Source organism: Cyprinus carpio, chromosome B15, assembly GCF_018340385.1.
Source record: "Cyprinus carpio isolate SPL01 chromosome B15, ASM1834038v1, whole genome shotgun sequence".
In the NCBI taxonomy this organism is placed as follows: domain Eukaryota; kingdom Metazoa; phylum Chordata; class Actinopteri; order Cypriniformes; family Cyprinidae; genus Cyprinus; species Cyprinus carpio.
The window spans coordinates 14,315,712-14,331,050 of NC_056611.1; the positions used below are offsets into that span (position 1 = coordinate 14,315,712).

At 35.7% G+C, this 15,339-nt stretch overlaps 1 protein-coding gene across 1 annotated transcript in view; it reads left to right on the plus strand.

Moving 5' to 3' along the window:
• Window positions 1-15,339, plus strand: part of LOC109054363 (roundabout homolog 2-like) — a 58,568-nt gene that overhangs the window by 29,876 nt on the left and 13,353 nt on the right. Inside the window, exons 7-13 of the mRNA XM_042740054.1 lie at window positions 4,226-4,350; window positions 6,605-6,776; window positions 8,000-8,205; window positions 10,179-10,260; window positions 10,427-10,595; window positions 14,716-14,882; window positions 14,971-15,096. Of these exons, the coding sequence (XP_042595988.1) occupies window positions 4,226-4,350; window positions 6,605-6,776; window positions 8,000-8,205; window positions 10,179-10,260; window positions 10,427-10,595; window positions 14,716-14,882; window positions 14,971-15,096 (1,047 nt within the window). The remainder of the gene's footprint in view (window positions 1-4,225; window positions 4,351-6,604; window positions 6,777-7,999; window positions 8,206-10,178; window positions 10,261-10,426; window positions 10,596-14,715; window positions 14,883-14,970; window positions 15,097-15,339) is intronic.

Genomic DNA, 15,339 nt, shown 5'->3' on the forward strand with positions numbered 1-15,339 from the left:
AGGAATCACAAGCAAATTTTACATATCTATTTGTGCATTTGGCTGACACTTTTATACAAAACAACTGCTTCCGAAACATTTTATCAGTGCTAGCATTACCTAAAGATCGAACCCATGACCCTCTACCAGCTACAAGCGTTTTGAGACTGAATACAGTTGCTGTCATCAACCTCTCTCAGATTTTGAAAAAATGGTGTAAAATAGAAAATTAGAAGAGATAAAAATAGAAGCCTTTTGAATGTGGCTTATTAATTAGTGCACATGCTTTACCACATTAATTTGTGGCACCCATGTTAGTGACGTTAGTTTGAATCTGACGTGTGACTTTGACTCATCCTGTTTCTGCACATCTCCACATTCCCTGTCCTCCCCCTTACTGTCTATATCAATATAATATATTATAAAAACGTTAGTTTGAATCTGACGTGTGACTTTGATTTATTATAAAAATTTTTAAAAAAAAAGCCAATAAAAAAAGGTTTTTCCATTTTGTGTTTTTTTTTGGTGGGTAATTATGAGTAAGCTTTTGCATAATACTGCTGTAATACATCTGTTAGAATTTTAGTCACATATGTGGAATATTTCTCACATTAATCCACCAAAACTAAAATATGATGAACAAAATCCCAATGTGTTGTTTTTTTATGTCACTCACAGCATCACTTATGACATGAGCCTGTATCCGTCTCTAAGTAGAACTGCACCTGTGACAAAAATCAGGATTTCACTCTTCACATTTTCATTTTGGTGGATTAACGTGAGAAATATTCCATATATGTGACTGTAATTCTTACAGATTTACTTCTGTATTATGCAGCAGTATTATGCAAAGGTTTCCAGCCACTGGTGTGTAACTAGTTTTATTTACTCTCCACAGCAATATTTACTTACATTGGCACTTGGTGAGTTTTACATTTGGACCCTGCATGTACTGGAGTGTAAATACACAGTAGCAGAAGCTAGAGTAAAATAGTTATGCATGCAGTCTGTTAACTTTTACTTCCTGTGTGATGTTATGACAACACCTGTGCTCATGTGAGATTGACAGGGCCTGTGTCTGTCAGGGGAACACTGTCTTCTCTGATCCTTTCAGCAGATGTTTGCTGCCTTCTAGCCTAACATTTCCCCAACATACCAGGGAGCAAAGCTATGGCATCAGTGACTTAACACACTGAAGATTATGACTGACCACACACATCTGCTGTTTTTACACTCATCAGACAAGCGCACACGATGAGCGGCCATGTGCACAAGAGCTTTTACCAAGCCAAACAAAATGCCCACAGGATGAGTCGTGAGTCAAATGCATCCTCGTTCACTGGATCATCTCAAACGTGCCCTGTATTAAAAATGGGAAATGGTGTGGTTTAATTCTGTGGCTTTTAAAGGGACATTTCATGCAAAAAATGAAAATAATTTATTCACCCTAATATGGAAGCTTGTTTCTGCCACGGGATAAAAAATGTAAAAAGGTATTTGTGAGTTTTTGTCCATGGAAGCCTGTTTCCGCCACTGAATAAAAATAAAAAAGGTATTTTTGCGACTTTTTATCTAGCAACTTTGACTTTTTTCTTAGAATTGCAAGATATAAACTCACAATTGCATGTCATAAAGTCAGAATTGTGGGAAATGAACTCTTTGACTTTTTTTCTCAGAATTGAGAGTTTAGATCTTGCAATTCAGTCTTTTTTTTCAATTCAGTTTTTTTTCTCTCAATTGTGAGTTAATATATTGCAATTCTGACTTTATAACACAGTTATAATTGTGAGATATAAACAGTTGTCTTTTTTTCTCCTCAAAATTGGACTTTATAACTCACAATTCTGACTTTATAACTCGCAGTAAGTTTATACCACACGAATCTGAGAACAAAAATCAGAATTGCAAGATGTAAACTTGGAGTTGAGTGAAAAAAAGGTCAGATTTGTGAGATAAAAAAGATTTTTTTTTTAATCCTGTGGCAGAAATGGGCTTCCATATTTATCTCACAATTCATAATTGGAAAATATAAATGCAGAATTGTTAGATATAAACAAATTGCGAGATATAACACTCACAATTCTGAGAAGAAAGTTAGTATGATGTAAAAATTTGCGATTGCAAGAAAAAAAGTTATATCTTGCAATTCTGACTTGTTTGAAAAAAAGGCTGAATTGTCATAATTACCTTTTTTGGGTTCCATAAAGAACCATTCAGTAAACAGTTCTTAAAAGAATCTTACTGTGAAGAAAGAACATTTAATAATCTAAACAACCTTTGGTAACACTTTACTTAAAGCTTTTATGTATAATGCATTATAAAGGGTTATTAAAGGGTATAATGCATTAGAATTATTCATAATGTGCATTATATTACATTATATCTTGTAAATAATTAAAACCGAATTTTAAAATGCAAATGTTATTTTATAATAACTGTGGTTACAATTACTCATGAGATTGTACAGTGCATTATAAGGTGCATTACAAGGCATAATTAATGCATTAAAATGACTTTTATTATGCATTATACATAAAGACTTTAAGTAAAGTGTTAGCCAACCAATCAATAAAGAATGTTTTATGCAATAGAAAGGTTCTGTGGATGTTAAAGTTGCTTCATCAAGCCATAAATGCTAAAAAAGATATTTAAGGCATTGATTTTTAAGGCCAAAAATAAAAACCCAGATATTTTTTAAAATATCTTCTGCCCCTTTGAGGCTCCAGAATTTCATTCTACTCGGAAATGTTTCTTTAACTCATTATTTCAATCCCTAAAGCTGACATGCATACATATGTCAATCTGTCGCTTGGGAGTTGTCACCTGCAGAAGTGAGCAGTAGCTCCGTCAGCCCCGAGCCACTTCTCCCCACACTATTATTCTCCTTCGGTTTATATGATCTTTGTCGGCTTCTCGTCATGAGTTGTTATTTGTGTGGGAGCTTGTAGCCCCGTCAGAAAAAATGTGAAAATGGAGAAACAACACGGATGAGTCAGATCTCGCGCTTTCTCCCTGTCTGCCTTTCTCACTCTCATACGCCTTCTCTCACTTGAGTCTGCGGTACAAACCTACTGTGAAGTTTCTGAACAGCAGGGTAGCGGTCTGGTTATCTAAACAAAGACACACAGCCTTGAGCCCAGCGCCGTACTAAAAAGTGAGTGGGAAATGGCTGCTGGATAACATTGGTGATTCTGTTTGGCTTTCAGAGTGATAAACCGAGCAGTAACCACCTTAAACATCGCCCCTGAAAACAGATGTTTTTCGATATCATGCATCCGCCGCTATCCCAGCATGAGCCATGGACTCTAGCATCAGAATCTGCTTTGCAGTCCCAACTAATTACTTGCTTTAATCTGGGCTGAGTGGAGACTCTATATGTTTTAAATCTGATAGCTCTCACGCTAATGTGCAAATCACAGAGCTGATGAGGCTCAGAGGACAGCACTTAACTGATAAGTGATTTAAAATACATGTTTTTATAGAGTGGGCGAGCATAGTTGGTGTTTGGTGAGGGTTAAATTCAATCAAACCAAGTTCAAGTACGAGTAGTTGTTGTCAGAGCCACCCATAGCAGAAATGATTCGCAAATTCTGTTTCGTCAACATCTCAGATGTTTCTGCTAGAAATCTAGGAGATTTAGAGGAGAACAATTTGAAAGGTTTGCACACAAAACAGCCGTAAACAGACATCTCAGTAAAGTACGCCAAATTTCGATAGTCTGCTGTATCTTTTTTGATTTGAAACTGTTTTTAGGGTGTTGGGGTTTTCAGCTGATTAGCATTAGTTTCTTTAGTGAATCAGGTGCTGAAACAACAGAGACAGTGCATGCAAATAAATGACTCCCCCTGAGACGTTTGCTTGAGTCTCCTACTTCTCAGATGTTACTCTAGAGTTTTCAGAATGTATCTCTGCAGTGCCACAAACTCTGCTCTAATTTGCAGAGATGCCAAAGTCTTCAATCATTTGATTTCAGAACATTTCTTAAGAAATGAAAGCATATGTTTATTAATTAAATCTAGATTGATAGATCTGGTCTACTGGACAATTCAACTTTTCCTCTGGAAATTTCTTATTGGGTCCAGCTTGTCCACCTTGTGTCATTTTGCCTACACTTTTTGCCATTATTTCTTTTCCTTCCTCCATCCATTTGTATGGCAAAGGTAGCTTAAAAAAAGACAAACATACAAAAAATCATGAAGCATTTCAAATTCTCTAACCAGTTACATTCTGCTCTCTCTGGCCGCAGTGCCCCCACAGATTGACGTACGTCCCCAGGATCAAGTCGCTGCCCAAGGACGGACTGTCACTTTTCAATGTGGCACCCAGGGAAACCCTCTTCCAGCAGTTTTCTGGCAGAAAGAAGGTAGTCAGGTGAGTGCAGCTACAGTATCTAATCAAGCACAGTATGTTTTTTGAGTTTAAACAGTAGTGTATAAATAAACTAAATTGCCTTTAAAATTCATACAGTATATAGTCAAGTACATACTGTATAGTGCAAGTAAAAAGTGCATTGTACATGATTCGAGATGCAGCTTATAAGATGGCTCAGCATTGTCCCCCAGTAATCCAATACTTCACTGAATGTCATGCGTGGGTTTAAAGAGCCTGATTGGAGATCAAAGGCAGATCTCTTCATATAAAGATGATTTATTTGCATCTCAGAGCATGTTTATCAGTGACTCATTAACTTTGCCAGAGCTTGAAAACAAGCCTAGAGCCTCTCGATGATTATATTTACCCTTGTTGATGCTGATTAGTCGTGTATTGCTGATTGCATTGAAGAGATGATTCAGAGAGTTGGATTGCTGGAGCTGGGCCCTTTGACAAAGCAGCATGTTTTCAGAGCCATTATGGGAAACCACCGATGAGAGTTGGGCCTCCTAGAGAGACTTGTGAGGGAGTGGGAGGAGAAAAATTTGACACAGAGGAACATCAGGTGTCCGAGCAGCTCCCATAGGTCAGCAAAAGCACAGCGTCCGGTGTAATGGCAGTCAGTAGTGTGTTTCGACGCTAAAAATAGACCTCCGTCAGTGCGGTAGAGAGCTAAAGACCACTCAGCCTTGATGGCTCACATCATTTTGGAGTCATTTGGGGTGTGGTCTGTGCAATGGATTTTATAACACGTCCCCCGTGTTCACGCTTGTAAGCCATTTGCAGCTGTGTCCCAGATTAGGCTGTGGCCTTTTCACCTTCGTCCATTACTTGCCCATTTTAAGCCTCTTAAGAGAAGTGCATAGATTCCCCCTCACTTACTGTATGTACCCCCAGTTAACCCCACTGCAGTCCCCACAAAGGAGCAAACAGCTTCGCTCAGCGAATTAAACTGCCAGAAAAACACAACCAAGCACTCAAATCAGTTTTGATGGAGATGAGATCTTTTAATCGGCTTACAGTTTTGCAGTGATATTTTGGAGGCACCATATTAAAGCATTTTATTTTTTAGATACTTAAATACTTGTCTTCAACAAGGACGCATTAAATTGATCAAAGTGACGGTGAAAACATGAATCATGTTAAGAAAGATTCCTATTTCTAATAAATGCTGTTCTTTGAACTTTCTATTCATCAAAAACTCCTGAAAATATAAAACGAATCACAGTTTACAAAAAAATATTAAGCAGCGCAACTGTTTTCAACATTAAGATGTTTCTTGAGAAGCAAATCAGTACATTAGAATGATTTCTGAAGGATCATGTGACACTGACGACTGAAGTAATGATGCTGAAAATTCAGCTTTGTCATCACATGAATAAATAATATTTTAAAATAGAAAAGTTATTTTAAGTTGTAATAATATTTCACAATATTACTGTTTTACTGTATATTTTATGAAATCTTTCAAAAATATAACAAATTCTTAATGACCCCAAACTTTTAAATTATATTATATAAATTATTGTATGTAAATGTACTATGATTGAACACAAATTAACTCATTTAAATTAAATTAACTTAGATTAATAAATGCTTTAAATGAATTTTTAATTGTTAGACCATTATTTTAAAGTTAGGTAATAAACGATAAGTGGTGGATATTAATTACAATTATTTTCATATAATGTCCAGTTCTGTTTTGTCTGAAAAAATGACAAATTTAATACTAAAAACTAAAATGAATTATTTTAAATTTTACAACTGAATTTTAACATTACAACATTATAGTTTGTATTATAAAAAATGGTTATTCATTTTGACATTTATAAAGATTACATTTAATAGTATTAATGTTGACAGCAAAGATAGTGTAAAAAAAAAAAAAGAGGAAATGAGCGCAAACAATTAAATATTAAAAATAGACAAATAGACTAATATAGACAAATAACTGTTATGGTACCAATATGTTGTGTATGACTTTACAGCTTTACATCTGTCCTTTACATAAAATCCAATTAAACAGGCTGCTTTTATTACTTTTAGTACCTTTAACTGTTCAAGAGCATTGAATTATATACATAAGAGTATGCCTACATAGTTCATCAAACCCTTTTACTTCAAAAGAACAAGAACGATCCTGTTTTTTTTTCCTGGCTGTTTGGAATTTGTAAATCAGACATTCAGTCTCTCTGAACACTGGGTAATTTGCCCAAAGTTTGGTGTGAACTCAAGAATCTGTCCCCCTCCGTAGATGCTGCTTTTCCCTGGCCAACCTCCTTCCCAGTCGGGCCGTTATTCTGTGTCCATGAGCGGAGAGCTGTCCATCTCTGATGTTCACTCGGAGGACTCCGGCTACTATATCTGCCAGGCGATTAGTGTGGCAGGAAGTGTCCTCGCCAAGGCTCTGCTGGAAGTGGAAACTGGTGAGTATCTGGGATTACAGTTCATCCCACATGCAAATGGCATCTCTGGAGATAATTGTGAAGAAAACCCCTAGCATTAACAAACCGCCAGAGCATGAACAGACAATGCACATGGCTCTTCGTTATGATGTGCGTTCCTTAAGTCATAAAGCTAGTTTTTAATTAATGATGCTTGCTGAGGGATCACTAAAAGTGAAGTGTACTTGAACCTACTTCATTTTCAAGTTTTGCAGCATCCCCTTTTATAATAAACTAGTTGACTTCAATACTTAAGGGTCTCTGCCGGTCCTTAAAAGTCATATATTCAGTTTCATAAAATTTAAGGTCATAAAAACTCTTAAATATCATAAATGTAATTTTAATCTTAAATTTGGTGACAAATACAACACTTGTGGAATGATATAGTTTAATTAAAGGCAATGATATGATTAAATAAATTTTGAGCTCTCAATATTTTAAATTTTTGTAAGAGTATTGCTTCTTCGTCTTTTTGAATGAGTAGCTGGAAGAAGTAAAGCATTGGCACTTCAAAATAAAAGTCCCGGGTTTTTTGGAGGGCTTGTTTGTAATTGAAAGTCCTGCATTATGCATCAAATCTTTTTTTCTGAATATTATTGGTATTGTGGTTACACAATTTACTGTATCTGGTGTTTATTTAAATGTAAAACTCTTGTGGCTTCTCTCTGGGCCGCCCCGTCACAGTAAGAAAAGATTCAATATATAGATTTCATGAGTATCAACACAATCTTTTAATTGCCTTTCTTTAATATCATCATATCAGCAAATCCAATATGGATCGACTCTAGTTCATATGTATTGATGTCTTGAAAATAAGCCTGTTTTGCCATTGAAAATGTGTCGTAGCTTGTTTAATCAAGTAAGAATCTGAGAAACATGCTTTATTTTGAGATTGTATAGGTTTGTTTTGTATGGATTGTTCATTGTACTCCTGCAAGTTTTAAAATGTCTTTAAAAAGTCTTACAATTCTGCAGATACCCTGAAATAACTAGTCTAAGTCAACCATACTGACCATCACCCCAATTCCACAATATCTTCATCTTTTGTGCCATTGTGTTCTCAAAGTGTGATTAACTCTGACTGCCAGTTGCACTTCCGTAGCCGTACAAGTCAGACTGATCTTTGGATGCCAGAAGCACTGTTAGATAACTGGACAGATGCAAACACACTCCTCACAAACACACTCTGCTGTTTTATCCTCCAGGTCCATCAGATCTCGTCCCTCCAATTATCCGACAGGGCCCAGCCAACCAGACGCTCGCTTTAGGCTCCAGTGCCCTACTCCAGTGCCATGGGATGGGCAGCCCAATCCCCAGCGTCAGGTGGGATAAGGACGGGGAAAGCGTTCTGAGCGATGACATTCACATAAGCCTAATGGAAAACGGCACTTTACACATCAGCGGCTTGAAGGTATTTGACAGACGCTTCAGACAAAGATGTGAATTGTTTGCTTTGATTAGGGCTGTGAAAACCGAAAGCTCCCTGGACAGAGAGCCTCTGAGAAAACATTTTCAAACTAAGTGAGACGTTCACAAGCATACCTGAAATAATGGTGTCCACTTGAGCGTTTCTTACTCGAGGCAGGGTTTCCATCAGCGCATGCAAAACACATTTAGCCACGTAACGTTCATAAATCAATAACCAACAGATCTGATCGCTCGGAGAAGCTCTACGTACATTTAGCTCAAATGTAATTACGCACACGAAATTACACTGATAAAGTAGAAGTGACACTAATCTGCAGTTTCCTTCCAAGTTTGGAGAAAAGAGTAAGATTTGTTTTAATTGATTTTGGCATTCATTCATCAAGTAGGTTCAGTGGAAAAATTGCTCAAGACTTGAAGCTCTGAGTGCAATACATCTAAACAACCAGCCAAATCTGTCATGTCATGATATAATGTTTGACATAACAGATATATTAGCCTATCAGATAAGGATGGAGGATTGAAATATTTAGTTTGCTAATATTACTCTGTGGAGCTCTCTTTTGAATGTTAAAGCAGCATCATACATCTTATATCATAACATAACATAAAAGAATCATGGTTGTGTGCCATCCAGAATTCAATTCATGAATTATCAATATTAGTTGTGTTTAATATTACCTGCATTTTATTTGATAAATTAACATAAATGTTATGGACAATAATGAAGCAATGCACCAATTCAGTTTTCATTACACACACACACACACAGACAAAATCTTTACAAAATAAATGAATAAATTAATACATACATTTGAAAAAAAAGGAACCTTAGGGACATTTTTGTATTTTTAAATTTTTCTTTTTTTTTATCGTTTTGGGTGTTAATGCAAACAGCATACATTTTGCCAAAAATGTGTATTTTTATTTGGAATTTTTATATTTCACCCTCATGTCCTTTGTGTGTGTGAATCCATAAAAGTGGTTCCATCTACTTTATTATAGTTTTTTTTTGTATTATGCTGTAATGAAATAAAACATTAATCGTTATTTTATTTTATTTTATTTTATTTTATTTTTTACACATACACTAGTTTCAGAAACATTTTATTATATTAATTACCAAAATTAGTTGTGTTTAATATAACCTGAATTGTATTCGATAAATTAACTGGAGCAATACTTCATTTCCCAGAATGCACTAATTTAGTTTTTTTTTCTCAATATAATTTTAAAAAGGTCTATTTATTTTGTATTTATTGCAAAGTATTTATTAATTAATAAAAATAAAGAGTGTGTTGTTATAGTATGTGCTGTAGTGTACACAAATATGGTATATCAGGGTATATATTTTAGGTTATATAAGCATAATTAATTCTAATTAATTATATAATTAAGTTTCATCATAAACATTCTTTTTAGGTTATATAAGCATAATTAATTCAAATTAATTATATTAAATTTCTTTTTCAAACACTTATAGCATCTGGTCATGTCCATATAAATTCATACTGAAAGGGAACCCGTTTTTAAATGCAGAATTTTGACCTTGATATAGCATTCAAAAGACTTTGTCATTCAAAAGTTGGTTTAAGTAACTTGAGAAAAGCAGCTGTGTATTGTACAGCTTTACTTTGCTTCAAATTTCAAGAACATTCCAATATGAATGCCATCTGTGGTACAAGGCCTGTATATCTTAATTGAGACATTTGACAGATTGCACTGCGGTACGCAGAATATAAGCCGTTGAGAATGTCAAAAGTGATCTTAAAGGAGATCTAACAGCCCCAACCTCAAACTAACTGAAAACAAATTGAAATGACTGATCGTCTGAAACAATACATTTGATCCGCTTCATTTGGAGGGAAAGAGAAAAGCACACAACTACTTCAGAAACATTGCATGCTCGCAATTATCTTCGTCGTCTTTCAGAGATGATTTTGTCTTCTCTGTTGCTAGGAGACCGACTCAGGGATGTACACCTGTGTCGCATCCAGTTCCACTGGTGAGATGTGTTGGAGTGGGACCGTGACAGTGAAAGGTAACATTCAAGCATTCTTCTCTGTAACACAGCTCTCTATAATACTTTGAAAAGGCTGACACTTCAAGAAACACGTTGTGCTGATGATTTCAATGTGCAGTCAAACGGCCTTGTACAAGAATGCACCCTTGACGCAGTCACATTTGACTCTGTATCTTGTGTTTAGCGACTGGAACGTCTTCCGTCCCGCGGGTCTCGCAGTCCCTGCAGCTGCCTGGTCCTCCTCAGAAGCCTGTGGTGACAGATGTGACCTCAAATAGCGTCACTCTCACTTGGCAGCCCAACCCACATGAGGGCGGAGCTGCTGTCACTTCCTACATCATCGAGGCTTTCAGGTTTATATCTTTATTAACTCTAAATTACTATTGTTTGAATAACTTTTCACCTTTTTACTTTCATTAAAAGGGTTGGTAACATTTAAAAAGAAGGTTCCATTTAATAACATATGTTAATTACATTAGTTAACATGAACTAACAATGAAAAAATACTTCTGAAGCATTTATTAATCTTAGCTGATGTTAATTTCAGCATTTACTAATGCATAATTACAATCAAAGGTTGTATCTGTTAATATTATTTAAAGGGTTAGTTCACCCAAAAATGAAAATTGTCATTAATTACTTACCTTCATGTCGTTCCAAATCCATAAGACCTTTGTTTATCTTCAGAAAACAAATTAAGATATTTTTGATGAAATCCAAGAACTTTCTGACCCTCCATAGGCACTAAGAAAACAAAAATAACAACTTTATTCAACATGGTACTCTTATGTGGATGTGTTGAAGACTGACACGCAAGTGAAGAAATTGTTGAATTAGGTCATTATTTTTGTTTTATCGTAGCTTCATAACATTATGGTTGAACCACTGATGTCACATGGACTATTTTAACGATGTCCTTACTATCTTTCTGGGCCTTGAACGTGTCAGTTGTGTTGCTGTCTATGGAGGGTCAGAAAGCTCTTGGATTTCATCAAAAATATATTAATTTGTGTACTGAAGATGAACAAAGGTCTTACAGGTTTGGAATGACATGATGAGGGCGCAATTAATGACAGAATTAAATTTTTTGGGTGAACTATCCCTTTAATGGACCTGAGGTATCATGAACAAACAATGAACAGTTGTATTTCCATTAACTAATGTTAACAAAAATTAACAAATACAGTAAAAAACCCATAGTTAATATTAGTTAATGCATTAGCTAATGTTAGCTAATAGGACCTTTTGTAAAGTGTTACCGAAGGGTTTAAAGTATATGCATCAATAACCTTGTGCATCCTTGGGAACATTTTTTTTTTTTTGGTCGTTCTGGTTGTTAATACGAACAGCATAAATTTAGCCAAAAATGCATATTTTTATTGGAATTTTTATATTTCACCATCATCTCATTTGTGTGTATAAATCCATAAATGTGGTACCATACACTTTATTATAGGTTTAGTTTATGTTGTATTATTTTTGTAGTTTAGTTTAGTTTTAGTTTTCGTCTACATACGTCTCCTTATCTACCAAGAAGTCCTTAGCCTGTAAAAGTTGAAGACTTCTGATTTATGGAACAAGCATTTTGGAAGGTTTAAAAGTATAAACATACAGTTTTAATTTTAGTTAAAGTGCTAAGCATTTTGTATGAATATGTGTGTCTTTTGAGCTGTTATTTTACCCAAATCAGCCTTTTGAGGAGACACTAGGTCTTGAACAAAATAATAAAATAAACATGAAATATTAACAGACTTCTCTGTCAGTTACACAATCCTTTCTGGATCTTTATGTGCATCATGAGAAAGTTACATGAGAATGGTTTAATCCAGTGCAGAGCTTTGCCCTATAGACTTCTATTGTAATGCATTACTATACACACTTTCAGTGTCAGAAATCCAATTTTCCATTAAGAAGCAATACATGGCCCCCTGGATTTGATTTTCAGGGCATTTTTTCACCTTTATGGGGTTGTGTTTATTTCTAACTATATAAAATCACACTGTGTCATCTTTTTATATCTTTTATAATTGGATGTTAGGGTGTCACCAATAAAACAAAATCAATATTTACTCATATTTTCTATTACATTGTGTATAACTAGACCTAGAATAAAATATTAAGAACTATATCAGATGTTACAAACAAGAAAAACAGAAGAACATGTTAGGGAGTGTGTTTTCCTGCATTTTAAAATTCACTGGAAAATGAAAAAATGAAAAAAAAAAATCACCTCTTAATTTCTGACCCTGTATGCATTACATATGATTTGTGCTTGTGTTTACACACTGAAGGCCGAGTTTTGAGGTAATCAAAAGCCTGTCACGGATGCTATCGATAAAGCTTAACTTGCATTGAGCCTGGAACATTCCTCTCCTGCAAATTTGCACTTTATCTCGTATTGGGAAATGCATTCTGTCAGTTCCTGCATGGATTTAAAGTCAGCAGCACTGCTACATATTAAAAATAAATATATGAGGAAGGGGGTTCTACACCCTCTCCAGTGGCCTGATGGGTAGAGCAAGTGGCAGACATTCTCATTATATAGCGCCGGTTCTGTTGGAGGCGTCATTCAGAGTGTCAGAGCGGATGAAAGTTTATGGTAAAGTGAGAGTGAAGCATTGCCCTCTTGCAGGCTGGATGTTCCCTGGGGCTGCAGTTAGAATTCAGCAGAACTTGTCCCTCTGGGCTCTGTGGAGGTCAGATGAACAGAAGGCTCTATTATTGTCCCGCCAGGAGAGCAGCAGGGAGGCCGAGAGTAGAGGCCAAGTCGTTATTTAGCTCTGCTCTGACACCTTGTTAAGAAGACGCTCGGATTTATAGTGCAGCTCGCTCTGTTGAGAGGTCACGGTGGTGCGCACAGTCCGAGAAGTCAACTGGGCAGACCTTATGTGCTCACGGTGCATGGAGACGGGGCCAGATCCTCTCGATTGTCCTTCACACTCTGCTCCGTGCTCATTTTTCTCATTAACAAAGGCCAATGTGTCCAATTCAGCATGCTAGTGAAGCTTTTTATTCACCCAAAGATATTAGAGTCTGTTGGGGAGTAACAAACTTGATACAGAGTTAACTACATTTATCATTTGCATGACAATAGTGCAGCTGTTTTTTGAAAAACTGCAGGTTTTCTAGTAACATGCTATTTTTTCGACAGGTAGCGGTATGGCAAAATAGCAGGTGTTTGTATTCTGTACACAGCCACCTTACAACTGAGCAAGCTGAGGGAATAAATAAACAGGCTCTACTAGAACGTCTGTATCTCTCAAATAGAGTTGGGAAGTCAGATCATTCATTTTAATGAACTGGTTCAAAAACAGTTTGAATTATTTCTTGGTTAATTACTGCTGTTTATCACTGTTATTCAGTTACATGTTGTCTATTTAGAGTTTAGTATAAATCTACAGAGTGTTAATGTTATACAATTGAAAGCTGAAGTATAGATTTGTGTTTCATACTAATTAGCATATACAGTTTGGGTTCTGTTTTGAAAGATGGCTCTTATGCTCAGCAAGGCTAACTATTTTTGTTCATTTACTTAACCAAAAATAAAAACAGTAAAATTGTTACATATTATTACAATTTAAAGGGTTTTTTATTTCAGTAAAATTTGAATTGTAATTCATTCCTGTGATGGCAAATATAAGTCCTTACGTCAGTCTTTAGTGTCACATGATCCTTCAAAATCATCACATGATCCTTCAAGAAACATTACTATTATAATCAATGTTAAAAACAGTTGTGATGATTAATATTTTTTTGTGGAACCTCTATGTGGAACAAGTCTATGATGATAAAAAGTTCAAAACAAAAGCATTTATATTTGAAATAGAAACCTTTTCTAACGGTCTTACTGTTATTTTTTAGCAATTTAAATGCACCCTGGCTGAATAAAAGTATTAATTTTACTGACCCCAAACCAACCACATATATATCTGGTACATATCCCTTATATTTCTTCAGTGTCTTTGTTAGTAGCTTGTGATGAAGAGTAGCTTTAATATAATATACTTAAATTATGAGTAGCTTGGTGATTTGTGACAAGCTACAGTTTCAAAGTAGCTTCCCCAACACCAAACAGAATGACTAATATAACAATTATTTGAATATTCAAATGCGTACCCTCTGTTGTATAATTGAACGCTGTCATAATTCAGATAATGTCTTTTCATGTGTATGGATGAGCATCACACTGATTTTTTTCTGATGGATAAAGGATGTTATTAGGCATGATGCCAAAGCACAGCAATTCACAATGAATTAGTTCTTTTCTAAAAAGGCATCAGTAGCAAAGATAAATGTTAAATAATTACATTTTTTTAATAATGTAATACAGTAATATAGCTCATCAGCTTGACTGTAAGCTGCAACTTGACACATTAATATGGAATTCAGCTGATGTACAGTCAGTGGCTTTGAACGTCATTCATTTTGATTGTAAAGCTGGAGATGTGTTTGTGAATTAATGTTATATTCCAGTCAGTCAGTGGGCAGCACATGGCAGACTGTAGCTGATCTCGTGAGGCTAGAGAAGCACACAGTGTCTGGGCTTTACCCAAATACCGTGTACCTTTTCATCATCCGAGCGGTCAACTCCTATGGCCTGAGTGACCCCAGCCCCATCTCAGAGCCAGTCCGAAAACAAGGTGAGAGTAGTTTTGGTGTAGTGTGTGTGATTGCTGTTTTTATGGTTTGTGCACATCAACATAATTTTGTGTGTGTATATATTTTCAGATGGTCCAGAAGGTCAGGGGACAGGGACAGACCAGGCACATGTGCAGATGGATTTAGGAGGGGTCAAGGTTCGTCTGCAGACACCCAAGTCCTTGAGCCCTACAAGTGTTCAAATCACATGGACGTGTGAGTATATGATTTGGTGTACATATGTAGATGGTAAATGATGAGAAATAAGTAAATATCAGTACATCAGTACATATAAATGATTTATTATCAGTATCTGAAAAAAATGACATGGCCATTCACAAGATCTGAAACGCATGATACCATATGTATGTGTTGATATTATTTCAGCTTGACCAGCATCCTCGCTATATTGAAGGTTACAGGATGTTATTACAGGCCTAGTGGGGAGTGCGTGGATTG